The sequence below is a fragment of the Mycteria americana genome, chromosome 5 (genome assembly GCF_035582795.1).
Source record: "Mycteria americana isolate JAX WOST 10 ecotype Jacksonville Zoo and Gardens chromosome 5, USCA_MyAme_1.0, whole genome shotgun sequence".
In the NCBI taxonomy this organism is placed as follows: Eukaryota; Metazoa; Chordata; class Aves; order Ciconiiformes; family Ciconiidae; genus Mycteria; species Mycteria americana.
In genome coordinates, this window is record NC_134369.1 from 2,718,526 (window position 1) to 2,746,205 (window position 27,680).

The 27,680-nt window shown below is 41.9% G+C and overlaps 2 protein-coding genes across 2 annotated transcripts in view; one reads left to right on the forward strand and one right to left on the reverse strand.

Annotated features, from left to right (window-relative positions):
* CD59 (CD59 molecule (CD59 blood group)) overlaps window positions 1-27,680 on the forward strand; it is a 266,459-nt gene that overhangs the window by 96,438 nt on the left and 142,341 nt on the right. The window lies entirely within an intron of this gene.
* On the reverse strand, window positions 26-26,034 carry NAT10 (N-acetyltransferase 10). The gene is made up of 28 exons (XM_075501952.1): window positions 25,785-26,034; window positions 24,414-24,505; window positions 23,575-23,746; window positions 23,145-23,267; window positions 22,502-22,563; window positions 21,525-21,639; window positions 20,053-20,160; window positions 19,036-19,169; window positions 18,566-18,659; window positions 18,095-18,193; window positions 16,827-16,963; window positions 16,179-16,303; window positions 15,718-15,868; window positions 15,153-15,249; window positions 14,258-14,374; window positions 11,985-12,086; window positions 11,803-11,877; window positions 11,071-11,187; window positions 10,754-10,887; window positions 8,688-8,736; window positions 7,935-8,028; window positions 7,731-7,841; window positions 6,487-6,659; window positions 5,841-5,960; window positions 4,761-4,859; window positions 4,274-4,347; window positions 1,619-1,702; window positions 26-439 (listed from the first exon to the last, which is right to left on the reverse strand). Exons 1-28 carry the CDS (start codon window positions 25,890-25,892, stop codon window positions 346-348), a joined length of 3,060 nt encoding a protein of 1,019 aa, XP_075358067.1. The 5' UTR covers window positions 25,893-26,034; the 3' UTR covers window positions 26-345.

A 27,680-nucleotide genomic window follows, 5' to 3' on the forward strand; every position in this document is an offset into this window, starting at 1 on the left:
TTAATAAAGACACCAACCATTAAGATACGGGAAAGTTTACAGATTGATCTGCCCTCTTTGAATGGAAACTCTGTAGCTGCTAACACACCCTCATAATATCCCAGTGTGTTGCACAGTGCCTCGCTCGAGCTCTGCAGTCACACTTCATAAAAAATCTTCAGAGACTGTCTCCTGGCAGTGTCACTGTACTTCCCGTAATACAAACACTTCAAAAATGCCTCTAAGGCTTTTCCTTCCCTCCAGCTCTCACCCCCCAAAAGAAAGTCTTTTGATTTAAAGGAGAATAGTACTTCTTAAGTACAGACCCGTCACTTGTTAATTCAAGTTCACTGATAGGCTTTAAAGTCATTTCTTCCACTTCTGCTTTATATCTTTAGTCTTCTTAAATTTCTTCAGTTGCTTGGGTCCTCTTGCTGTTTCTAATTTTCTCTTCTTCTCACTGGGAAACAGGAACAAAATATCTGTTAAAAATACACTAGACTCCCATCCAGCTGGGAAATTTTTGTTGTAAAAGGGGGGCAAGGGTCTACGTAGAACTGTGGTTGGGAGAAAATACTTCCAGTTTCTTGGGTCATTTAAACTGGTGCTAGAGAAAGCACAAACAAGAGTATGACCTAGATTTTCTAGTGTCTTCAGATTCTCAAACCCAATTTGAACCCTGTAAGATCTTGATTTTTAGCTCTTGTCATTGCTTTTCAAGACTTTAAGTTATGTGTCCTAAAGGCAATTCATATAGGGCATCTGGAATTTAGAGTACCTAGAAAAAATATTACCACTGACAGTTTTAAGTATACCATTTTGTTCCTGCACTGGATTCTGACTAGAGGAAACATGACAGAGCTCCAATCTTTATAAGCACTGACAAGACTCTCTCATTCCTGTAAGGCTTCTGGAAACTCACAGCTTCCAGCATTCATTAAAAAAACCCATGAATATACAAAGGGTGGAACAGAGATCACATAATTACTTCAGCCGTCAGGCACCCCAGGAAGGGGAAATAAGCAAGCAGGCAAGTCTCAACTATAAATCCCCAGGGAAAAGATGAGGAAAGACCCCATGCTGGGCAAGGTAGAAAAAAGAAGACGGATGAAAAGGAAGGAATTGCAGAAACACAGACTCAATATTTTGCAGGCTTAAGCTCACATTTGAAAGAATTCTTCTTCCCTGAACTTGCATTTTCTCCAATGGGACTATCATAGGCTCCCACCCAGCGTTAGCTCCAAAGCAAATGGGATGGTTACGTGGAATGAGTTCTTTCTTTAAAAGTGACACCAGGGAGAAATAGTACCAACCTCTGTGCCTGATCAGGATCAAGACTTAACCATGTCAACAGAAAAAAGTTACAATAAGCAACTAAGTTATATGAAGACAGGACTGTACTCTAGAGCAAGACAGAATTCACAGCAGCAGTCTCGCCATTAGAGGAACCACTGAGTACCCAGTAGAGCTCTCAGGTGCTCACACCCTGATTTCTCCAGGAAAACTGAGACTCTATCAAGGACGCTAAGTTCATTTTATCTGCATTTAACTCTTCAGCTTCACTCTTTTGAAAAACGTTATAATAAAGGCAGCAGGAAAGACCAAAGAGACCTCTGTGGAATATTTCAACTTCCTTAACCTTTTCAAACTGACGACGGAAGCGTTCTGTCCTGCTTTGCTCAGCACCTCATTCCATTCTTCGTCGTCACCCCGGATAATATATCTAAGTGAAAAAGGTAAAGGAAAATCCAAGTAAAATTGCTAGCACAAAGTAAAAAAAATAAGGTGATTATATAGTCAGGCACACACTACTCTACAAACAAAGCCACTACGTCAGCACCCAACCAAATCAGTATTTGGAAATACATACAAAACTAGACAGGCAAAGGGATACAATAGCTTGTCACGACTCTGTCAGCAGACTCAGTCCAAACTAGGTCAATAGCAACCAACAATTGTCCCCATCCAAAGCCGGTCAGTGTCGAATGAAGTTCTCGCAGGAGCCCCTATTGTAAACATCACAAACCTGTTCTATGAAAGCCTCTCAGCAGAAAAGCAGAGTGCTGAGTAGAGTACAGCTGTTATGAAAGCAAAAAATAAGGCCACAAAGGTTGTACTTTCCATAGCAGGGGTGTATACTTCTACTTTGCCCACTAGATTTCTTAAAAGATAGACCTTCAATCACTACAGCTTTAAGCCTGACAACCACAGTGAGATCTATATTCACTATACAGATTTCATTAGAAAAGCTTGAAGGCTTATTTTCTTTTTTCCCCCGCCAAAAAAGAGGAGAAGGATGGTTGTGGTGGTAAAGGAAGAGGATGCAAAAAGCAATGGCTTATAATGGAAAGTTAGTGGAATTAGCAGCTGCTCTTAGACCACCAGTGAGCTTGAATGGTACAGTTTTTCTGCATCAGTCCAGGAAAAACTGAAGACCTGCAGCTTTCTTTTGAAAAGAGAAATTAAGACAACTGCTATTCAAATAAGCTCACATTCTGTGCCCCTCATCTGGGTGTTCAAGTACCCTGGAAATTACATACAAATTTAACTAGGCAAAGCAGTCCTGTAGCAAAATTGAGTGGTTGCTCTCCATCTCAAGTTCTTAAGAGATTTAGAGTAGACTAGCCTTTGTTCATACAAGGCTGAACAATACTGGACAAAGCCTTTCAAATCAAACAGTTCTGTCTCTTCTATTAGTTTTCTATAACCTGAATTGAAAAGTGTTCCAAACAGATTTTTGTCTGTCTCTCCTCATGAAGGAGAACAGAAATCTATTTCTGGGTGAAAAAAAAGGGAACATGGTCCAAAATGACAAACAGGTATGTAACACTATCAACGCTAAAAAATGGAATTAAAACTTTTAAAAAATGCTGGTTATATTGTTTTCCTAATGTGACCGACTTGCAAGTCACTTCAAATCACATCCATTTTTGTCTTTCCTTCACACAAGACAACCAAAGATTCAAAGCAGCTTTTATTCCTTTTCTCAGATTTAACAGAGATTAATCTAGAGCCAAAACGGACAACTTTTCGGAGATGCCAGTGTAGTAAACAGGATTTATAACACAAAAATTGGGAGGAGGAGAGAGAGAAGGGAGAGAATCCGTGGCATGTGTAACTCCTGTTGGTCCAGAAAAAGAGACATCTGCTGACACTTCAAGTAAATTGCTGGTTCAGCAACTCAGTATCCTACAAATTGTCCAGCTCTACAGCAGTTAAAAGGCATCTGTGCACACTGTAGTTACTAAAAGAAGCTTTGGTTGGTTGTTCTTTTTCTGTTGGTTTGGGGTTTTGATGGGGTTTTTTTGGTTAAAGAAGATAATATTAAAATTAGCCAGATACTGTTTTCACTGGAGTTGCACACACAGCTAAGCTGGATGGCAGACAACAGGACCTGGGTATCCTGGTTTGAGGAAACTAATGACTATTTCTAGAAGCATGGGAAACTGTAAAATTAAAAACAGTCCACAGCCAGGCAGCTTGCTTTATTACTCCATATTACAGAACTATGTAACTTATATATGTATAATATACATACTGTACACAGCCAGGATCATGACTGACACATAGATACATAGTAAGAGCTACTGCCAGGAATATTTTACCATTTAAGTGACAAAAGAGAACAGATGTAAAAGAAGAATGTGCTCAAGCTCATGCCAGAGGCACTGGGACAGAGCTGAGAATTGATCCAGCATTCCTGTTTGCAGCACATCTTCTGTTTGTAGCACTGTAACGACGAGCCAGCCCCAACTCTAACAACAATTCAGTTCTACCGTTCCACAGACAGATCTCGCTGCTGATCAGCTGTGATCTGCTAACTCGTAACCTTTTGCTTTCTGTTCAAACCACCAGCAGAAAAAGGGAAGTCAGTAAGTTCACACTTGGGAGTATGACACACTTCTCAGGCAATGAATTCATGTACCGAGGTAAACAGGTGAATGGCCTTGAAGCGAAGTTGTTACTGAATTTAATTCATACTGGAAAAAATGTTTTGAGTGTGAAACAAAGCAGCTGCTAACAGAGCCGATGAAGACTAAGTTATTGGCTGTCAGGCACACAATACCCAAAGTTTCCATTAGCGTAACTGCGGTAAGATAGCGTAGCATATGCTTATCTTACCTGGCCACTGTTGAAAATACCCACTGCTATTTCTCATTTATTGATGGTTTGAGATTGTGATACTGCAGCTACAGCCTTGTGCACAAGTCTCAGCAAGATGCACGAGTGACCCAGCATTCAAACAGATATCGGGGGAAAACTGGATTTGAGACTCATACAGATAAATTCTTACTGTGTAAGGTCCATTTCCTTCAGCTTCCCCACTTCTTGCTTGTGTTTTTCTTGGAATTCCTTTGCGGCTTCTTCCTACAACAGGACAGCACAACAGATGCATTAAGTTCTAAGTGCAAGTGACCATGTAATGCAAGGAAAACACCTTTCCCACTGAAAGAGAAGTACATCCCCTAAAACAAATACCAGATGATCCTGAAAAGCTTATCTCTTTTATAGAATTGTATTTTAATGTTATTTGTATACATATACTTCTAATATGTAACTCCAAGAACATCTTAGTAGGTTCTGCGAAAAATCTATATTGCAGATTAACAAAGCATGACTACAAGCATGTAACGCAAAGCTGTCAGGTTTTAACTACCATAAAGTGACAGACCTGATGTGGAATTCTTTCCATCCATGAAAATTTAGATTACAAGGCTTCTACACTCAAGGGAACTCCATGAAGTGTTTACATATTTATCAAGAAGAAAGTTCATAATTACCAAATCATCATTTAAAGATTTCAGTGTTGGCTCCATTACAATATCCTTTGTTGCCACCATCTGCTCCTCCACAGCTTTTTCCTGGACTGTGTTGAACAACTGAAAATGAAGTAAGCCAACACATGTAAGACTTGATGTTTCTTCTAGGTTATTGCTTCAAAATAAATAAGAAATGCTGTCTGTCCCCATGAAACTTTTCTAACCTTGCAAATATTATCAGGCAGTTGTTTATTTCTGATGCATGCATTCCATCATACTGAAATAGAAAGCTCAAGGCTGCTTCCTGAAGGCAGAATTATATACAGCTTTTATAAAAAGTATAAAACTAAAATCAGTCAGCACTCAATGTCACTCATAGTTTGCAACATACTTTATTAATACAGCATCATTTGATTAACATTTGCAGCTAAAAGCTGCATATTTATTTTTTTGTATGGTACTTTCTTCAAGATAATTATAAGGGTGTTATGCTGACCAAATCACCCCTCCAATGAACAACCTGTGCCAGACTGCAGCAGCTTTGCTACTGTATCCTGATCCTTGAGAACCAGAGGCCCCAGACTCAGCAAGCAATTGCAAGCAGCTGGCAAGTATTCTGTCCGTCTCACCGTTTGATAACTCATCACGTTAACTCGCTTTATCACAGACATTAGAGAGAAAGAAAACCAGATCTGAAACTTTCCAGTTATTTCACTGGACTTCAAGTCTATGTCTAAACATTAGAAAAGTTTTTTCTCAAGAAAAGTTGAGATGCCACCAATGCAGTGAACAACCATAAACAAATAGCTCAGGCTCAGCTGGCAACATGGTTTGTATGCTCAGCATTTTGGTCAGGACATTTCAACATTCAAAACATAAGGCAAGAACTATTATTTGGGAAAACACTACATAAATCAATGCCATAAATACCTGCTTTTTCCACTGGGATTTTCCTATCTTACAAAGAAGTTTACAGTCAATTATGTGGGACATGTTAAAGATACACGGTTCTGATTCACCTTTCTATTAGTGTCAGGCTCAGTACTGGAATCACACTTTGGTCCAATACAACCAAGACAAAGCTTGTCATGATGCTATTACCTGAACTACTTTGCGGATGATTCTGTTGAAGAGGCCCATCAACTGACTGCTGGGCAGTTCTAGCTCCTTTTCCAGTTGGTCCAGAGATTTATGCTGTAGGCCAATCCCCAGAAAAAGGGCCTGAGGAAATGACAGGTATTTCAGTTATAGAGGCTTTTAGAGCAAATACAAATATATAATACCCTCCACACTCCCTACATTTTACCAAGTCCTTACTCTACTCAAGTAGTACAAGGCTTCTCTGGTACAAGCTGAAGCTTTGCTCAGATACACTGGAACACCCCTAAATTACGCTGTAGAAGGCAGGTGCCATTCCATACTTAGTACAGATGAATACCTTTCTCCTGAAGTACAGCTCAAGAGCCAGAAGACTTTGAGGGGTTTTTAAGCCACAGTTCACACCATATTATAAATGCATGGAGTACTTCACTGAACACACAACAGAATACGATCCCTACAAAGTTTATTCAAAGCAAACGCTAAAGGTGGAAGAACACTACAAGCAGGAGAAATCATGAGGAAGACTACAGAAGAAGCAATTAACTGAAGCAAAGTCTTTTTTTAAAGATTACATGAAACAGGAAACTATTCCAAATATATATACAGAGAGAGGTGAAGCATGGCTTGTTCTCATAGTGATACATACCGACTGTGCAGCAGAGAGAGAGATATCACCCATCTGGTTGAGAAAAAACATCCTGGCAATGGTAGGTACCATATCCATGATGAGATGATAGTCCACCATGTTGCGAGAGTACATCTCTAATCTCTTCAGGTCATATGGGATGAAAACTGATTCTAATTCAGCACGGCTGATGGCTGATAGGTACAATAAAAAGATGACAATGTCAAGACTGTTCTTCACAGCTATCCAGGATCTCAGTATTTAACAAGTTCCTTTTCACATCATTGAGTAAAGGCCAACTGCTACCCCATAGGTTCACTTCAGAATCCAACACGCTAGGTACAACACTGCTATTCAGACTGGCTTGGTTATTCAAAGTCTTTTCAGACAGGCATACACCCATATGAAAAACACTGTAACTGTCAAAACAGACCAGCATATCAACTCAAAGATGCCAGAGAGACTGAAAACACCGAGGGCTGAGAAACACAGTTTGCCCAGTCTTGAACTGTCTTACACTGGTTTTGCTGTTCAAGAGCTTTGTTCCCTTGTAGCAGCAACCAAAACTCTTTCACCAAGACAGATACTAAAAACCCACAAGATACAGATTACCAAGTTCTCTCAAGAGGACTCCCCTCTGCTGGGCATACTGAGAAAACAGCAATTTCCTTTTAAGCCAGAAGTGACTGTTAGAATTGTCTTGTCTGGCCCCTTTTTTTATACCGCCTGTGTATTTCCCCCAACAAGTGCTGCATTGAGCCCAATAACATGCAGTTGAACTAAAGCCTCTCTCTCCGAAAGACATCAGATTCCAATTTCCAAATTTCTGATGACAACGTTCTGCCTAAGATCCTAAGCAAGCTGCTCTGCCTACTGACCCTTGCTATTCAAGGCTTCCCTTTTAATTCCATACTGGATTTGGCAGGTGTCAGTATCCATCCATGTTTTGTCATGCATTTAGCTGTTACAGTCAAAAGCCCTCTAATTTTGGGTTACTTAAATCTTCAATCAAAAAAGCAGGAAAAAAACCCCATGCCAAAAACCCACCACTACCCCTTTGCAGTGGCAGAAAATGTCCTCTTAGCTTTTACTTAGAAATACAAGCATTTTTCTGCATAATAGGAACAAAACACAGTAACTGACCAAGAGCAATTCATGGCACTTCACAAGAGACATCATATAATCATGTATTTGAGAACTCCGATAAAGATATACATAGACTTTAAACTGCAATCTAACTGAATGTTGTGAGCCAGGGTACTCACGTGCTTGTGGCTGCTGTTTGATATTTTTGTTCTGTAGAATATTCAATGCCAACGAGGGAGAGAATGTGCTGAACTGGTAGGAAAGCAGAGAAAGGAACCGCCTCCTAAAATCTATAGGACAAGATGATAAAATAAACGACTTCTGTGGACTTCTAGAATAAATATCCCAGAAGATTCTTCTAGTGTTGGCAAAATCAAAGTTACCTTTCCAGAAGGCAGTAAGCCAAGGCTCCTGTTCAGTGTCCTCTTCATTCAGCGTCTTCAGCATGATGCACGAATGCTCACCAGTCAGGTCATTCTAATAAATAAAATATATTTCCCATCATCCACATGAAGGTTTTGCACTCTATGCTCAACTGAAGAAGGCAAAAGTCTTCTAAATCAACAACAACAAGTCATGCTACTGATCACCACTACCTAATGTAAAAACCTATTTTTACATAGGTTTCCTCTAGAACTTCTAGAATTTGGTAAATTCCAGTGCTGAGGGATTTTGGCTTCTTGAGGTAACCAGTAGTCACCAGTATTACAAATTCCAGGTACAGCTCAAGAGCCAGAAAAACGAAAGAAAAATGCAGTGACACAGGACAAACAAATTATTCTCTCCAAAAGTACTATAACTGCTAGTGCTATTTTTTGTAAACACCTTGAAAACCAAGAGCAGTCAGTTCAAGGGCCACTTGCATATTTTACCAATGACCACATTAATAACCCTCAACAGCTGCACCTTTGCTCTAATTTTTAACTGCAAACTACTTAGAAGACCACATACACAACCCTAAAACTTTACTCCTTTAGCTAACTATAGGCCCAAAGAACAAAAATGAACATAAAACAAACCGCAAATGTAGTCTCAGAAAACTTCCCTGCCCAAATCACATCTCACAGAAGCTAATGGAAAGATGCCCAGTGATTTCAATAGGGCTGGATTTCATTCAGAAACAGTATGCTACTTACTGGTGTCTGCCTTAGATAAACTGGCACAAATCCAGCACGTTTCCAAAACCTGGGGAGAGGGAAAAGAGAAAAAGCACTGAGAATTACGGAGCTGTTGATTCTACAATAATACTTGTGGTTAAATGCAATCTACCCACCGTACAAGAACAACTGTTGAAAACTTGGCAAAAGTCTGTAAGACACCCCACCAACAAAGGAAAATGAACACTGACAGAAAGTGGTAACAGCAGTCAAGCTGATGGCGGTTCTAACTTAGAGGAGTGAAAAATAATGATTGTGATATCAAAAAATGAACAAACTTTCAAAGACTGAGAGAAATGATACAAGAATTATTGTATTTGACATGCTTCCAGGGCCTCTTTTAAAAACAGGCAAAGAGGTTTTGACCAATAATACCACAGACTCCTAAGGGATACCCTGGGGAGGGGCTGAGGATTTACAGTTTACTTCAGAGACTCTGCTCTTTTTCAATGAATGATGATTTTCCCTGGCAACTTCCAGGTTTCAGATAGTCACTTGTGGGCCAGAGAGAATCCCAGACTGATCAGCAAAATCCTGCTGACATCCCTTTCCATCCTCCTGTTCCTTCTTGCATCTTAGTAGTGAACTGATCCTACAATTCATTTTGCCCAGTGAAAGGAGGACTAGCATAAAAAGACCTGCTGAGACCAAACATATGGCATCCCAGACAAAGAAAGAAGCCAGGCCCCAGAGCAACTGTCACTGGCAACCTAGCTCCACAGGCCATGGGACAACTACTCATCAGCTGCGCAGGATGTTGCAAAATTTCAGCAGGAAGCCCTACGTGTGCACCCCAGCCTCTCCCTACCCCACTATTCAGCCTTCTTTTATCTATCCCACCACAGCTAGCAAATAATTAAAAAAGAAGCAGTGAAACACTTTATTCTCCCCCCTCTGCCCCGAGAGGGATCGCTCAAATAAAGTAAGACATCTGAACCATTTGCTTTATAATTTGCAAAGATTAAGACTATTTCACAATAACCATTCAGTTCTGATGCTCTCCTGCATGGCTAAACAATTCACCGTCACATTTTGGCATGAATTTTGCAGCATGCTTGCCATGGGACAAAACAGGCTACAGTCTCTGTATCTGAAATGCCAAATCACACATAGCTGTCTAACGTTGTTCTGACTGGGTCAGTCACAAATTGGCCTCCACTGCTCTTACTTCTTCTGTTGAACTCAGTCTCATCTCATGTGCTTGTACAGCACCCTAGGACCTCTCTAAGTGGGGGTAGGCCAGCAAGGAACCAAGGTTTTAGGTGATAAATGACTGCTTTGCTTTTAGGCTAGCAACAGGAAGAATTCTGCATTATTTTGAAACTGTCTCCCAAACTATGGATTCACCACTTCCCACACTATGGCTAAGAAAGTCTCAGAAACCTAGGTATTTTATAGAATTTGATAATATTTAAAAAGTTAGCATTTATTATAAAATCGTATGCTTTTATATAAAACTATGTTGTACACTGGAGGTAAAACGTAAGAAAAATTAATAAATGATTTACAGCTGCAGTAACTCAGTTCCTCCATAGTAAGAAAAGCAAGAAGCAGCTGCAGTTGCTGGTGAAAAGCATTTACATTACTCAGGAAACTAACAACTAGCTTTGAAGTCAGCAGCAGCTCAAGCTTCTACAGGTCAGAGGAAGTAGTATTTAACTTCTCCTTACTTATTACAGGCTGTTCCTACTTCTCTAGCCTGGAAAAGCTGAGCAATTAAAGCTAATTAACTGTTTAGAAGGGTCAGAGAGACAACCAAGAAGGGAATGGGTTTTCCCTCAGGAGGAGTTTGAGGAAAAACTACCCTGAAGGGGTCACGCTTAGGATCAGCCCTACATCAAGAAAAGGTCTTACAGGAGAAGTGGGCTTGGACCTGTCCCAGTTTTAGAAACCAACTGAAGCATGCAGAGATAGAGAGAATGCCCAAGGGCTAAAATATCTGCATCTATATTATTTATATATAATATATTTTAATACATATAATTTATATAGTTATATTTTTGCACTGGACGTAATATAGAATAGCAAATAGAATAACGTCTTACTTGAGTAATCTTGGTGTTAGGCCATAAGATACCCCTAGATAGTCTAGGTTTTCAGCTTGTCTCTCACTCAGTTTCAGAAGCAAAGGAGGCAAGTCTTTCCGAGGTGTCACAACCTCTTCTAATAAACTAACAGTCTGAAAGAGAAAGTGGAAATGGCTTAGTAGCAATCCTCACAGAAATCTGCAAATTAAATCTCTTATTCTGTATAAAAAATAAATAATTTCCTCCTTACACAGAGAAATCATTATCGAGACTTACAGTGAAAAACAAACAGCTTAGCACAACAGAAAATACAAGAAATGCACTGAGCTCCATACCTCACTGCTTACAGTTGCAATTTCTTTTGGCTTTTGAATTGTTTTTTCTTCCAAACATGGAAATTTGCCTTCGTAGTACATCTGCAGTAAAGTCAGAGCTCTGCTGCCATAGCCCATCTGTGAAGTAGGAACAATACACTATAAGCAAAAAGATGCATCTGGTTTTTAAGACAGGGCAACAACATTCTCCCCTTACAAACCCATTAACAATCATCAGTGCAGAGATCGCTCAGTCACTGCAAAAATGCTTTTTCTTTGCTACACAGCAGCTCCATGGAGAAGGACACTACAGAACCTGCACGTCCAAAATCACGATGAGAGCCCAGTTGGTAGTTCAGGACTGTGTAATGATTCTTGGTGCTTAACTCTGGCACTCAGAAAATGCCGAACACCAGCGTCAGCATTTGCTAATCTCACAATAAATATCACTGGATCTTGATTGTATACTGCTGCTTGGGATGCTTGGCACGCTACAATGCTGCCCAGTAATGACAGGAGCCCTGGTTTGCTACCCACCAGAGGAAAGCAATGCCCCCCAGCCTGCTGTGGCATCTGACCATTTCTGTGCATCTGACCTCATTCTGTTACTACCGCTGGCTCAGTCCCCAAGCTTAAAATGCTGACAACTGCAGCAATTGAAATGTTTGCCCTGTTCTTGAATTCCGCCTGTACAGCCATTCTCATGGTAGCACTGCTGACTATTCACAATAACTGGGTTCCAAAATACTTTACCCCCTGATAATCCGGATGAACTGCAATACGAACAACACGCCCACCAGAGAGGCCCCCAAAGTCCGGATCTTGGAACTGCGTAAGAGACAAAAGTCAATTTAAAGAACACAGATGGGCACTCTGGAGATAAGAAATAGTGCTGAAATGTATCTTGGGTGTGAGTACACAGACAAATTATTCACCTGCTCGGAAATGGTCCAGGGAATAAGATCACCAGAAGCTTTCTTTCCCCTAGAAAGGCTGTTCATGATAGACTGGCGAGAGATCTCTCCTTCCATGCACACCTGCCAGAAAAGGTAAAAGACCATTAATGGAGAAAAAGTGTTTTCTCCTACAGCCACTCCACTACAGCAGAATCACAATTTATACTCATGTATTGGGTTTGCATGGCAAGGTTTTGGTAGCAGGGGGGCTACGGGCGTGGCTTGTGTGAGAAGCTGCTAGAAGCTTCCCCTATGTCCAACAGAGCCAATGCCAGCCGGCTCCAAGATGGACCCGACGCTGGCCAAGGCCGAGCCCATCAGTGACAGTGGTAACGCTTCTGGGATAACATATTTAAGGGGGAAAAAAACCTGCGCAACAGCAGCAGAAAGAGGAGTAAGAATATGTGAGGAACAACTCTGCAGACACCAAGGCCAGTGAAGAAGGAGGGCAGGAAGTGCTCCAGGTGCCGGAGCAGAGATTCCCCTGCAGCCCTTGGTGAAGACCATGGTGAGGCAGGCTGTCCTCCTGCAGCCCATGGAGGTTAATGGTGGAGCAGATCTCCACCTGCAGCCCATGGAGGTTAATGGTGGAGCAGATCTCCACCTGCAGCCCATGGAGGTTAATGGTGGAGCAGATATCCACCTGCAGCCCATGGAGGACCCCACGCTGGAGCAGGGGGATGCCTGAAGGAGGCTGTGACCCCATGGGAAGCCTGTGCTGGAGCAGGCTCCTGGCAGGACCTGTGGACACATGGAGAGAGGAGCCCACACTGGAGCAGGTTTGCTGGCAGGACTTATGACCCCGTGGGGGACCCACGCTGGAGCAGTCTGCTCCTGAAGGACTGCACACCATGGAAGGGACCCACACTGGAGCAGTTCGTGAAGAACTGCAGCCCGTGGGAAGGACTCATGTTGGAGAAGTTCGTGGAGGACTGTCTCCCATGGGAGGGACCCCATGCTGGAGCAGGGGAAAAGTGTGAGGAGTCCTCCCCCTGAGGAGGAAGGAGCGGCAGAGACAATGTGTGATCAACTGACCACAACTCCTATTCCCCGTCCCCCTGTGCCACTGGGGGGGGAGGTAGAGAAAATCAGGAGTGAAATTAAGCCCAGGAAGAAGGGAGATGGGGGGAAGGTGTTTTTAAGATTTGGTTTTATTTCTCATTATCCTACTATGAAGTGATTGGTAATAAAGTAACCTAATTTCCCCAAGTCAAGTCTGGTTTGCCTGTGACGGTAATTAGCGAATGATCTGTCCCTGTCCTTACCCTGACCCATGAGCCTTTTGTTGTATTTTCTCTCCCCCGTCCAGCTGAGGAGGGGAGCGATAGAGCGGCTTTGGTGGGCACCTGGCATCCAGCCAGGGTCAACCCACCACAACTCAGTTCCTGAGTCCATTATGCAGTATTGACATTTCATGCGATCCCTGCTCTGCAACACGATGAGCAAACACGTACATGCCCACAAACAGGCTCTGCCCCCAAAAGCCCTGTCGCAAAAAGCACACCAGCGGGCCAGCCAGGTACATCTGAAGCAGCAGGCGTTACACTATGGTGCAACAGAAGCCTGAAGAGATTAAAGCATAGAAAGTGCTCCATGCATTTTCTGTAGTCCATCAACAGCAAACATAAAAGCTTGTCCCACCAATATTTCTCTTTAAATGTCATATATTTTTCATGTAAATGGGGCTTTTTCTTTTAAGAAACTATAGGCTTAACTAGATGCATTGAACACAGATAATTAAGAATCTGTGTTCTTAAGAAAGGAAGGAAGCATAGTTAGATATGCAACAGTCAAGGACTGAAATATTTCTACATCTCTAAGCATATATATCTGAGGAGTTTGTTTTTTTTGCAGTTCTACTGCAATAAAAGGAATGCTAGAAACATGGCATAAGCAGAGTGAACCAGTGAACCAACTCTCCTTGCAGGAAGTTGAAATGGGAGGACAAAGTCATCTCTTGAAGCAGTAGTTCAGCTCCTCAGAAAGCTTCTCAGCACAAACACATTGTGGAGACCGGGAGGTCTATGTGAAAGGATCAGCATCACAATGTACTTATACAGCAATTACCATTAACAAAAGAAAGTGGGGGAAAAAAAACAGCCCTAATACACTGTTGTAAGACACACAAAACCACAACCTTCAGCTACCCTCTACTCCTAGATAGTACACTGCTGTCATAATCCACTGTCTCGCAGCAGTGTACTGCTTCATTATTGAACAATTCACTTCATAGATACATGCTGCTCTCTTACCTGAACAACAGCAAGTACTTCTGGTAACGAATTCTGGGTAGGTGGAACAGGTGGCAAAAGGCAAAAAAGATGATGGGCAGGTGCATCAGACAGCATCTGAAGGTCATTGGGTGAGTTCTGGAGGGTAAAGACATATCAGGAAGTTGAAGAATCATTCCATGAGAAGAGCTTCAAAGTCCAGCGTAATGTTAGTAGCTGACTTTTAAACAATCCTCCATTTTCTGAATTTAGGGCTATTAAGAAACTTGGAACTAGTACAATACTGATGGATGAAGAAGCTCACAGGCCAGTTCATGGCTGTTATACTACCAGACAGCATCTGTTTTTCTCAAGTGAAACCTCTTGCTCTAATATGTATGGAACTGAACTTTCTATTTTTATATAGCTACTTGGCTCTTAATCTACCAAACCTTAAATAATTTTTTTTAAGTGTTAGATTTTTAGTACTCAGTACTTCAGTACTTACAGACTTCACCATTCACATTTACTAGTCACCCATGGTCTTGACACCTTGAGATGAATTATTACGCTTTTCAGTAGTACAATGGTACTACTCTTTTGGTTAACTTGAGGCTACTAGAATAAGGTAAGGAGAACTGCAAAAGAGGTTCATCACTGATACTATTCTGACAAGCTTGTACGCTCATCTAGAACTTAGTCTCCGGAACTTCTCAAGACAAAAATATTCCAGATATCTGTAAATCCAGTATATTCAGCCCAGACCAAGGCAGAGATCTTCTCAGAGAAAGGAGAATACAGGTCTGTATACACCAAGAAGCAACTGAAGCTGTTCAGAAACTTCAATTAGGCCAACTCAATTAGACTGCCATAACAAGCACTGCTCCCTCCACAAAATTCCTAGCTGAAATTTTGATAGAAGTAGCACAAGCTTTACCTTGTAGTGTGAAGCCACATAGAGGGCCATCAGTCTCTGCAGAAAAACTTCTGATGCTCTGTGGTAACAAAAAAGCGTGTCTCTATTTACGTAGTATCTAAACACAGGGGTTAAGGAAACAACTTCTCTGGAAACAAGGAAAAAGCTCCTTGTTGGTTTAGGAGTAATATTTTCAATACAGCCTTGGGCTACATGCTGGCTCATGCTCTTAGAATCTACAACAAGGAATGACTTTGGGCAGTGTTCATAGCTTTCACACCCTTCATCTGCAAAGCTAAACCTTTTGTAACTGCAACAAGGGCTTCCCTTCATTCAACCCTTCCTTAGGATTGTCCCTGCAGTAAAGCTGGAGTTTGGTAATGTCCTGGTAACATACACCTCCAGGCTTATAAGGCAGTGGTAAGAGCTTAACTCCACAAGTGTGGTCTTAATAGACTTTTGCCAAAAGATCATGTGCTGAGGCTATCACGTTAGCTGGAGAACCCACTATTAATCAGCTTGAAAAAGCCTCCTTCACCTGAAAGCAATATATTTTGATCAGGGCACAACATTTGAATAAGGATACAGGTCACAAGTCTCAGGCAGCGGGCAGCCGGAAATAATTCTGGTGATACTGAGACAGTCCAAACACAGCAGATCATTTAGCCACTTTTCAACTGGGTCACCAGGGGCATATCTGATTGACTCGTGGAGGGAGACTTCATGCAATGTACGAGCTGCAAACAGATTTCAGAGAAGAACATCTAGTGTTGGAAGTTACAGCTAGCAAAGAATCCAATAGGATCAGTGTCCTTTGAAGGGCTCCCAGGAGATTAAAAAATCATTACTCATATAGCTTTCATCCCTTAAAAGCTTTTACATCTGAAAATCATGAGGAAAAACCAGAGGAGAGTTCCTTCATTTTCCCATACCCCTACCTTCCTACAGCTGCAAAGTACACGGACCCATGGGATACCCACAGGGCTTGCCAGTCAGCAGCACTGGAGATCATGGTTATACACTGCAGTCCAGAATACAATGGAGTACCTGAGGCGAGTTTAGCTGTGGCTGTAGATTTGTTCTCTGCTGTCATGGTGACTTGGGTTTGTGCACTCTGTTGACGGAGCTGCTGAATGAGCTTCAGAGATAGTGATCGACCAGTACCCTCATACCTGAAAAGCAGAAGACGAAAGTCTGAAGCAAATAACCAAACAGCAACCCTGAGCCATGGGGAAGCTCCAGCACAGAACCAGGCTGCCACCCAGAGCTATGTGCCATTCTGAGGCCTGTGAGGGCCCCAACCATCTGCGAGAATCGCTGCCTTTTGATGTTCTTACGCATGTAGGACAGGGCAGCGTGCCCTGTCACTTTCGTAGTCTCACCATATTGGAAGGAAGATGTCATTCTTCCCTCTCTCCTAACAGACTTGCAGAATCCTGTTTATGTATTTGCTCCTTGTAGCAGAACAGAAGAGGCGCAAGTCAAACACTTAATGAATCGACGGTGGAACCATAGGAAAGCAGCAAGTTCAAGTACTGACTCTTGGTTATTTTAAGGAGCAGTTCCATGACAGATCAAGAATTAGCGTGACCTGATGTAATAGTGCGTCATAAAAAAAGTACCGTAGGTAAGAGACAGTCCACTGGCACTTGCGCAACTGCTTTCCCAGGAAGACAGTTGCTGCTGAAGCCTTACCCGTTGATTGTAGAAGCCATGAAAACAAGATAAGGGCCTAGCAGGTTTTTCACCAGGGGTAGAGGAATGGCGGCAGCTTCATCAATCACAACAAGTTCAGCTTGACCCAGTTTCATAGAATCAGCAGGATGTATGTACTGCAAGGAATGAGAGGACACTGTCATTTTCAACAACAGCTTGTCTGGGAATTAGGGAAATGTCAGAGGTGGCCTGAAAAGCTGTCTGTTGTCCCTGTTCTCCATGACGATGTCATGGTTTAGCCCCCAGTTGGCAACCAAGCACCACATAGCCGCTCGCTCACCCTCCCCTCCCCTCCCGGTGGGATGGGGGAGAGAATCGGAAGAGCAAAAGTAAGAAAACTCATGGGTTGAGATAAGAATGGTTTAATAATTGAAATAAAATATGATAATAATTAGAAGAAGAAGAAGTAATGAAAAGGAAAACGGGGTGGGGGGGGTGGGGGGGAGAGCCCAAGGAAAAAAACAAGTCATGCAACCGCTCACCACCCACCGACTGACACCCAGCCCATCCCCGAGCAGCAATTGCTGCCCCTCAGCCAACTCCCTCAGTTTCTATACTGAGCATGACGTCCCATGGTATGGAATAGCCCTTGGGCCAGTTTGGCTGTGGCCCCTCCCAGCTTCTTGTGCACCCGGCAGAGCATGAGAAGCTGAAAAGTCCTTGACCAGTGCAAGCACTGCTGAGCAACAACTAAAACATCAGTGTGTTATCAATGTTATTCTCATCCTAAATCCAAAGCACAGCACTATACCAGCTACTGGAAAGAAAATTAACTCTATCCCAGCCGAAACCAGGACAGACCATCAAGCCAGAGACTGAGACATGAAAACAAACAGTCGGAAGAGGGTTCATGTTACCCTAACAAGGACTAAGTCACACATCTTGTTTTGCACATTTGCACACAAATTTATCTGCAGAGATCATGGAAATAAAGGTAATCTAATCGCTAGAAACATATGCTCCTCCTTCACTGTTTCTTTCACCTTCCTTTGCTTTTCTTTCAAGAAGAAACCCACAAGCAATTACCAAGGGAGCTTTGTAATCTACAAGTTATTCACAGAAAGAAATAAGCTATTTTGTGAAAGTCACTCACCAGAAAAAAAGGTCTGCCTTAAAGCAAGATCAATCAGGACAGTTACACATCACATAAAATGAACATGCTTAAAATCAAAACAACTACAGCATCACTAAAGCCAACAGTTAGGAACAAAAAGTAGAAAGGCAAGAGCGCAAAAGAGGCCAGTTACCTGAATGGTCTGTCTGTGCTCCTTGAACACATTCACTCTGACAACAGCCTTGTTAAACTCTGGATTTAAAGACTGAACAATCTCATAGTCCAGATGTTCCTGAAAGAATACAGTGTTAAAGAGTATGAACAAGCCAAGATCTAAGAAAAATATCGTTTACCATTATCATCAAAATAAGCTCACTATGAGTACAGTTATTTCAGATTCTAGTTAAAAACTCTTATAACAAAAGCTTCAGAGGCCTGAGAACTGAGAAATGACTTACTTATGTTAAAAACTATTTCCCAAAGAAACTGATTTACCCAGCTTACAAATAGAGAAGGAAACATAACTGTACTATGATTCATTTTTGCAGAACATTACTAAAAAGGCTGGTAGCTAATACATGTTACAAAAGTGACAGATGAGATGCAAAACCCCTCCTAAGCAGGAACGCTGTAAAAGTATTGTAAAAGAGTCTGCTCTCCTTACCTGATACTGCAGTGCATCAAAGCCTTTAAATATGAACTCAAAGAGAGTGTGAAGGTTATCAGGGCTTGGAGATGTGACAAAGATATTGGAGTAACTGCACAGAAAAATGAAACGAGAGTTTAACTCTTCTTCTGACAAATTTTACATATGCATACTAAGTAGAATGTTTTCTTTATATGAGGGGTTGATTTTACCTAATAACCAAAACACAGCAGATTCCTTTAGACACTTATGTCAATTTATGTGTGATTATTTTGATTTTTAAAGACTGAGGTTTTCTTATTACTACAAAATAGAAAAACTTGAGTATCAGTGTATGCAGCAATCAAAAGATATAAGGAGAATAAAAAGGAGGGATGGAAATTTAGACTGGAAATTACAAATATATTCAGATCCTGTCATCTTTTTTTTTCTTTCTTATAACTCATGGATGCAAATAAAGCCTGGGAGAATGGGGGGGGATCACTCACCCAAAAGCTACTGCTCCAGCAATAGCCAGTCCCAAAGCAGCAGATTTACCACGTCCCCTGGCTGCTGTTAATGCCACAGTACTCCGCAGAGTCTTCTCAGAAATGGCTTCAATAAATTTTAGAACTGCTTTTGCCTGATGATCAGAAAAAAATAGAAAACAAAAATCAGCTGCATGTAAATTGCTTTCAGCATTAGTTAAACTTACCACTAGTACATATTTTCTTTCCTAGAACAGGAAGAAGGAAGAGAAAGACAAGATGGGAGAGCTGAACATTAAAACCCAGACAAATAACATACAAGAAGTGGTAACCTTGACCCACTGAGTTCTTGAAATTATTCAGGTCAAAACACAGATCAACAATCAGTACAGCAATTTTCCATTACTACCTCCACACCACTGACCACAGAGTATATTCAGCAAGACGGGAAGAGGCACACTGCTCTCAGAGGAGGAAGACCAACATATCTGGGCAGTGAGAAGACCTGCTATAAAAGGGCTTAAGCAGTACACAGCTCTGGGAGCCATCAGGCTGAACTGCAGCTTCTCAGTGGGTACTCTGGAACAGGAAAGACAATTGCAATAGAGCCTTCCTTTGCACTAGTCAGTGATTCTCAAATTGGAGTAAAAAAAGTGTAAGGGAGGCAGGAATAGGGGCATATTAAAACATGATACAGATTTTCAACTTCTATTCAGAACTAAACTGAACAGAAACTTCAGGTTAAGTTTCCCACTTATTTCAAACCCTGAGAGCTCATCATCTTTTTAAATGTGGACTTCTCCAGATCAGCTTCCTGTCTCCATTCTAGTCCTTCCACTCATTCTCAACTTCATGATGAAAATCACCGATACTGTTGTTGAACTACCACGTCCAACCAATTTTTCAAGGAAATTCTCTAAGACCACACCCATCACTGTTGACACTCAGATTTGACTGCATGCAAGATGAGACACAAACATCAGTACTTAAGGTGACCTGTCAAGCACAGAGTATCTTAAATTTAATCACCACACCAACCTGATCCAGGGTTTTACAGCCATCCACCAAAAATCCTACAGGCTGTGTATCCTGCAAGCTCTCCTTCAGTTCTTTCAGCTCCAAGTCCTGTGGCTGGAGGCTATCTTCCTATAAGCACAGGATTTACCATAACAGGATTAGTAAAGGACACTTTGGCACACTTATACCTTTGTGATGTCTTCTGGTATCTTTTATCAGGCAGAGAAAGATATCTGAAAGGAAATGTTACCTCAAGTTGAATATACTCCCTAGAAACAGAAAAATTTAGATGGACAGACAGATACTTAACACTTCAATTTCTGAAGTGTTACACAAGCGGTGTACAAGAACAGTTATACAAGCAGTGGGTATCCTGGCTTCCCCAAGCTTGGAGGAAAAAAGGAAAGGATTCTTCAGTACATGGTAACTGGAGAATGGCATTGCTAGGAAGAAGAGACAATGGACAAATTTTCTGAAGAAGTTAATTCATTTTTCAGTCTTCAGGCTGTACCAAAATTTTATGATCTTTGTTATACCTGTCATACGAGGTGTACATATTGCCACATAGAGGGAAAAACTACTGCAGCAGCAATAGATCAGTTTTCAAACGAGTATCAAGATTTTCAAAGGCAAACAATAAACTTGGACAGAAAAGCAATCAATTTTAAATTGGAATGAACTCTGATTTTCCTTACTGTCACTTAAAATTCCAAAGGCATCAGTCTATCCATCCAACAGCTAAGCATTTGTGCTGCTGTCAATATTGTTATAATGCTAAGGGGGGGTTATTTTGTTTTGTTCTTTAAAATCAGTGCTCTGTTAAATGTTTTTACCACCTCTGACAGAACCTATGTTGGTATTTCTTAGGCCACACAAAACAACTCAAAAGCTTAACGATTTCTATTTAAAACTGGTTTCATTTTACTTTAGTCTACAACTGAATGTGATAAAAGGATACATTTCTAACAGTGCAAGCTATATGTCTGGTTTATACTCAGTGAATGTCTCCCGAGACGTGGCATGCGTAACTCAGAAACTGAAACAACTACCACAGCTTCTAGGTATCAGGTGTCTCCCGAGCTTATTTCCAAAGTGTTTTCCCGCCCTCCAACCATTGAAAGGTCTTTTTATTTGTCTCGTCCCAACGGTCCATCAGCTTGAAATCTCTCTATGCACTTCTGAAACAGCAACCCCAGCAATTAAGCTCCACCTCGCTAGGCTAAACAGCAATACAGCAAAATCGATAAATACAGGCAAGCACAAAAAAAAAGCTATGATAGAAAAAAACACAAGGAGTAAAGAAAAGACAGCTTCCCATGCTTCACCCATACCAGGTATAATCTTTGCAGAACGTTCTACTTCCTCTCTGCAAGACCATTATTTGATATAAATCAGGGCGAAGGGAAAGCTTCCTCTTTTTTAAATCTTTAACATACTGTGGTCACCTCAGACCAATTTCTCCCAAGAAAAAACAGCTGACGTTGCTTACTGACCTGCGACTGTGGTGGAACAGGTGTGATGTTTGCAACATGACTGGAGATGGGCAAGATATTCAGTTGATCATCAATTACGATGCAATTCTTGCATGAGGCCAGAGACAGAATGAACCTGGGCAGTTAAGCAAAGGCAACTCAGTAAAAACACTAGCAACATAACTGCATTTTGGTAGTTAATTTAAACTCTTTTCTAAGCCCAGACATAGTATTTACAGCTGAGCGACGACCAGTTCACACAACTGGCAGTGTGCCTCTTACCATAAAATCAGGATCATCTACACAAAACAGGTATCCACTTACCAGGATGCCTCCAAAGAAGAACGCTAACTAAAGACAATCTACTGAGAGCGCGTTTAAGAGGGAGGTAGCTGCACGAAAGTGCAAAACGTGAATCCACAGCGCTTGTGACAAGCACTGACCCCCAAAGACTGCAGTCAGTGCTGGCTTATTCATCCTTCTGATTTCTGACATCACACAACCACCTGCATGCTAAAGAAGGATTTCTGCAATTTTCCTATGGCTAGAGCTAGGGCTCGCTCACTCAATAAGAGCTTCTTATTCTGTACAACAAAAGGAGAGAAAACACCTTTACAAGACACTTCTAAAACCACAGAGAATACTCCACACTAAGCAGTTTTACGTTTTACAGCAGTGCAATCAGTATCTGAACTTCGGTGCATCTGGAGCATTTATGTTTCTACAGAGCGTTTCAAGAAAGGGACTCAGACCAGTTTATAAATTTGGGCCTATTTGCATATACTCCTTGTAACATAGGCCAAAATTTTGTATACAATTCCTCCAACTACAAACTGTATTCATTTCCAGAACAGTACAAGAAAACTTCGCTGAAGCAGCCAAGAAGCCCTATTCCAATGTAAACCTATAGGATGTTTTCCTAATATGAATACACGATGCTGTTCCAGATGCTTTTCTTGGGCATACAGTTTAGATCCTTTACACTCTTAATAACTTACCTCTCATTAAACCGTCCTACCACGTCCTGGTGTGCCTCTGTTCTATATCGAGAGTGTACATCCTGAAACAAAAACAAAAAGTCAGTCTGGAGAAGGAACAGCAGTAAGAGTGATGTTTACAAGATTCTTACTCATGGGATAACCCAACTTCTTTTCCACTCTTGTGGATTACAGTCTCCCTTTTCATCAACACCGCATCCCAGACAGGATTCTGATTTTCTGTTTGTTGTGAAACATCCACATTTTCCAAATACTTGTTAAAAATGTACTTTTCCCACCAATACTTTTCACAATGGTCTTACTTATTCTTGTCTGACTTAAAGGTCAATTCTGCCAGGCAGGGAACATTTCAACACCTCAGGGATGCTAAGAAAAAATAGTCTATCACTTTAATTCACCTACTAGCATTATTACTAAGGGAAACAGTTCCTGCTCTATGGGTACGTATACTCAGCGTGAATAGGTCATATCTAGAAATATATAGTAGCTGTGAAGCTGATCTCACGCAGCAACAGGTCACAAAACACTCAAAAGGCCTATTTTTTACTTAACTTTCTGTTACATGGGCAGATAACAAAAGCAAAATTTAGCATCACCACGATGTACCTGCTTATATAAAACAGACACATTACGTTGAACATACCATGGTCATTGTATACAGCTGCTTCAGTGAGTTCATAGTTCTCAGGAGAATCACCACTATTCCACCCCCTTCTACTGTTTCAACAGTTCTCGCTAGCAGGTTTGGAGTCAGGGCTTCAAAATCCTAGGAAATAAATACAACTTCAAAGTTGCCTAAAGTTCACCAGCATGACTAGCACCTACTAAAAGGAACAGAAAATCTGAAAACATTATTTCTCAAGATTTAATCCACACTTAACATTTGCATTAACCAACATCCCATTAAAATTCTACCAGCAAGGCTATCTCATCCTCACAAAACTTGTAAAAGATACCTAAGGCCATCATAATTGAAATAACAGAAGCAACAAATAAACTTCCTGCACCATTTAAACTGAAAGCAATTGATACCAGTGCAATGCCCTTTTTAAGTCAAAAGTTTAACTCCTTACCTGAAGTACACACATGCCAAAAGTGTTACCGAGAATCTTATGAGTTTCATTGTAATAGCAGTAGCGAATGTTTGTGGCTGCTATAAATAACTCAAAAGGATCATCGTCCTTTACGTTTAAAGTTCCACTTTTAATCTTCTTCTGTAGTTGTCTCATCCTCTTCTTACGGTGGCTGGAGAACAAAATTATACAGAAGTTTTCTTGGAAAAAGGTTTGAGAAAAGTGCATAGAGGCCTACATTCAAGTCTAACTGGAAGTCAGAGCGCAGGCTCCAAGGAAAAAAATCTTGGATCACACTTGCTGCTTTCACGATACGTTCCCATGTGCCTTCAGCCCAAAGTGGTGGATAGCACACAGAACCAGCTGTTTTTGCAAGAAACCCCTTGGTTGGAATCATGCAGTTGCAGGTAACACTTCCTTCCTGACTTTGTGTGCAGACTGTAAGTACGCACACAAATCTAAGAATTAAAATTTTAAACACTTTTTCAAAATGAAGGCATTCTAATGCTTAATCTGCATTCAGTCCTAAATATTACTGAGGCTAAAAAGCTGAGGAATTAAAGTTTTGGCCTTTTAAGGTTAAAAAGGTGAGTGAGAGATTGGTCCAGGACAACAGTTAAAGCTACAGAAAGAAACCAGAATTACCAAGTGCTGATGTCAACTGTATTATGGAAGCCAAATTTTAGTTCTGGAAGACCAAAATTCCTATAGCTCCTCCAAGAACTAATCCTCTTTCTCTTTACAACCAAATCACGCAACCTATGCTCAGCAGACCAGTCATAGAGCTTTTGCTTCACACAGAGCAGCGGCTGCAGCGTGAGACACAAGAGGTATCTTACCTGCTAAAGCCCAGCTCCTTTTTGTAACACCATAGGACAGAGGGTCTGGCCTTTACAGTTGCTTTGGACAACATGTGATGTAGTATAACCACCTGCCAAAACACAGAAACGTTCATGAGCAACTGTACTCACAAGAGAACATCGAAGAGCAAAATATTTTTCTATACTTGATTTTACAGCTATGTTTTCTACCAGCCAACCCTGTACAAAACAGAAGGATCCCTTGACATTCTGCGAAGGTTGCATTCCTTTTTACACAGACCTGTGTGTCTGTTGCCTTCTCCAGGGCTGCATGACATTGAAGACACTGAATTATACGTACCATTTCCTTTGCATTCTTCTTTGGCAGGACTGCTAACAATTGCACAAACAGAAGGCGATTATTCCAGGCTAAGTACAGTTCCTAGTATTTCTCTCTCAGTAGAGATTTTGCACAAAGTATTTCAGACTTCTTCTACAATTTAACAAAGTTTCATTTTGAATTTTAATCCCCTAGCAGGTTTGGCAACCCACCTCACTGCTATGTAGCCTGCACATTCAGTACGCACACTCGCTGCTTTGGAATCCAAGTCACCAGTGAAAAATACTGAACACAGCCAGACTCAGGATACACCCCACCAGAACTCACTTGTCCACTTTAGCGGTAAATCAATGACAACTTTCTTGTACTGCCACCTGGTCAACTCATTATTTTCCAAGTTTTTTTATAACTAGTTTATTTTACTTCCCCAGGAACTGGAGCTAACTGAATTGACTTATCCTAAAACGTTACGGTTTTGCCATGCTGTTCTTCCCCTTGCCACTCGAAAAGCACAAGTCTAGAGTCTCTGAAGAGAAACAAGCTTAGTGGTTAATTTCTTCCATACAACGTTAGCAGCTAGGTCTGGTCCAAGTTCTGGTGTGGTGACATCCACAAGATGACTCAGTAGGTAAAACGTGGCTCAAGCACAAACCCGTAACATCTCACAACAGAACCGAGATGGGAAAAAAATGCCTACTAGCCAAAAAATTAAATATCTTTTGCCCCAGTTTAAAAAAAACATTCCGATTTGCCCGCACTCGCTTTATTTAACGTTCACAAGCTTCTCAAACTGGAGATGTTGAAGGACAAAGTCTCCTCAACCGTTTCTAACACCCCTTCGTGTTTCCGCACCGCGGTGAGTTACCCCACACAGGCCGCAGGCGGAGGCTCGCCATCGCTGCCTCAGTCTGTGCGGGTTTCACACTTGCTTTACAGAGGAAAAAGCCGGTACCGGGGGATTACAGATCAGCCGTTCTTCCAAGGCTGGGTTCAATATCAGCACACACACACATATCCCCCGCCCGCCTCGAAGGCAGGGCGAGCCCCTCCGCCCGCCGGGAGAGGGTTACCTGGTCCTTGCCACGGTCGCCGACCACCACGAAGAGGGCCCGCTGCCGCTCCGCCACCCCGTTCTCGATCAGCACCCGAATGCGGTTGTCCACTTTCCGGCGCTGCATGGCTGCGGGCCGCTCGGACCTTCCCCCGTCCCCGCTCCCGGTGCCGCCCGGGCAGAGCCGCCCGCCCCGGCCGCCCCCTCAGGCGGCAGCGACAGTCCCGGCGGCTCGCGGCACACCACGTGGGAGCGCGCGGCCCAGGGCGCGCGCGCCACGCACGCCGGCAGGACCCCAGGGCTGCCCCCGCCGCTCGCCTGTGCGGCACACACACATATGTTTTTTTTTTTTTTTTTTAAAAGCAGAAGAATTTAAGCTGGTTTTCTACATTGAAACACGCATTGATCAGAGCTTCGACGGCGCATTTATTAATTTACAGTGTTAGCTGTGCAAAACCTTGCCTAGTTGCCTGAACGCGGTTGCCGTTCATTCGAGCAGGCTCTGTGAGGAAACTCATCGAGCGGCCGATAAAATTGTTTTTAAAAGGGCGGCGGCCGTAGCCGGCAGGCAGCAATGCCCTCGGCCTCAGAAGACAGGGCTGAGCAGGTACCTGCACCCCGCTTGAGGAGAAGGGGGCGAGAAGCCGCAGTTCAGGCCCGAGCGACCCGAACCTGAGCTAGAGAACACGCCAGCAGCAGCACCAAGGCCTCGCCTTCGAAAGAACGTTATTACTGTGAGAACAAGCGAACAGAAAGTAATTTGCTTAAGTAACAAGGATTCTCCATCCAGGAAAAATACAGGCGTTTTGAAAGCTAATTTTAAATTACCTATGTCTCCTCAGTTACGTATCACATGTCCCAAACCAAGTTAGCAGCTGGAAATAACGCAGGCTCCTGTGCGCAGCCGGCTGGCAAAGGCCCACGGGGATACAGACCAGCTCCGTGATGGGAGCTGGGAACTTCCACATCTATCCCGTCTTTGCTTAGTTGGGCGACTTCTGCGTTAACTGACTGTAAAAAGGGGATAAACCAAACTTCCATCGCAATGGCAACACGGATTTTCTTTTTTTAAAATCCTTTGTTCCAAATAAATCTTGCTTGCAAAACTCAACCCTGTTGGAGCAAACACGGTATCGCTATTGATTTCATCAAGCTACCCCGTTTCCACGTACTGCGGTTCCACCTTAGCGATGCTCTGTGTCACTAGGTGTCCTCTGGTACTGTTGTTGAGAGGGGAAAAAAAATGGGCATTTGGATACACAGTATTCCTATGGAAACAAGACCTCAGAAAGCAAACAGAGCACACCTACGGAAAAATCACCAATCTTTAGGATACATTATTATCTGATACTAAACTACGAAATCCCAAGAAATGTTAGAATCTTTGCTTCTCTATAAAACCAGGTAGCTTATAACATTTCAGCTCTGCTGTTTAATGAAACCACAGCTGTTTCAAAGTTCTCTGTACAAAATCCCAAGTCGAACAACTGTGGAGCTGCAAAAGGAAAACAATTTATCGCTCTGGCTTGGTTTAAATTCTGGTAAGAGTTTTCAGAAACACTAAATTTATTCTCCAACTGACAGCAAAACTATTCCTAATAGCCTAAAATCTGTAATATTAACCTTTCAATACCAAAGTTGAGCCAAGCTATTTGCATAGATATATTTATTCTTAGCTTTTAATACTGCCAAAAAAAAAAAAAAAAGCTTTGAACTTAAACATTTGAACAATTAAGTATTTAAAATCAGGTAACATCGTAGGAAAAAGGTGTTTAATACCACTGGATGTCTTTTTGGGATAAAATATTAAGTTTTAAAATATAGCAAAAATATGATAAAACTATTGAATTAATAATCATAAAGGCTGTCGAACAGTATTTTTTTTGAGGAGGTGAACCCAGGTAAACCCAGTTAC

Excerpts from the sequence above, each read along its gene's own strand:
- NAT10 (XM_075501952.1), bottom strand. The coding sequence starts at position 25,892 with ATGCAGCGCCGGAAAGTGGACAACCGCATTCGGGTGCTGATCGAGAAC. Across the intron at positions 18,194-18,565 it reads TTGATGCACTGCAGTATCAG|GAACATCTGGACTATGAGAT; the intron begins GTAAGGAGAGCA and ends GTATTCTTTCAG. Across the intron at positions 4,348-4,760 it reads AATCTTTAAATGATGATTTG|GAAGAAGCCGCAAAGGAATT; the intron begins GTAATTATGAAC and ends GTCCTGTTGTAG.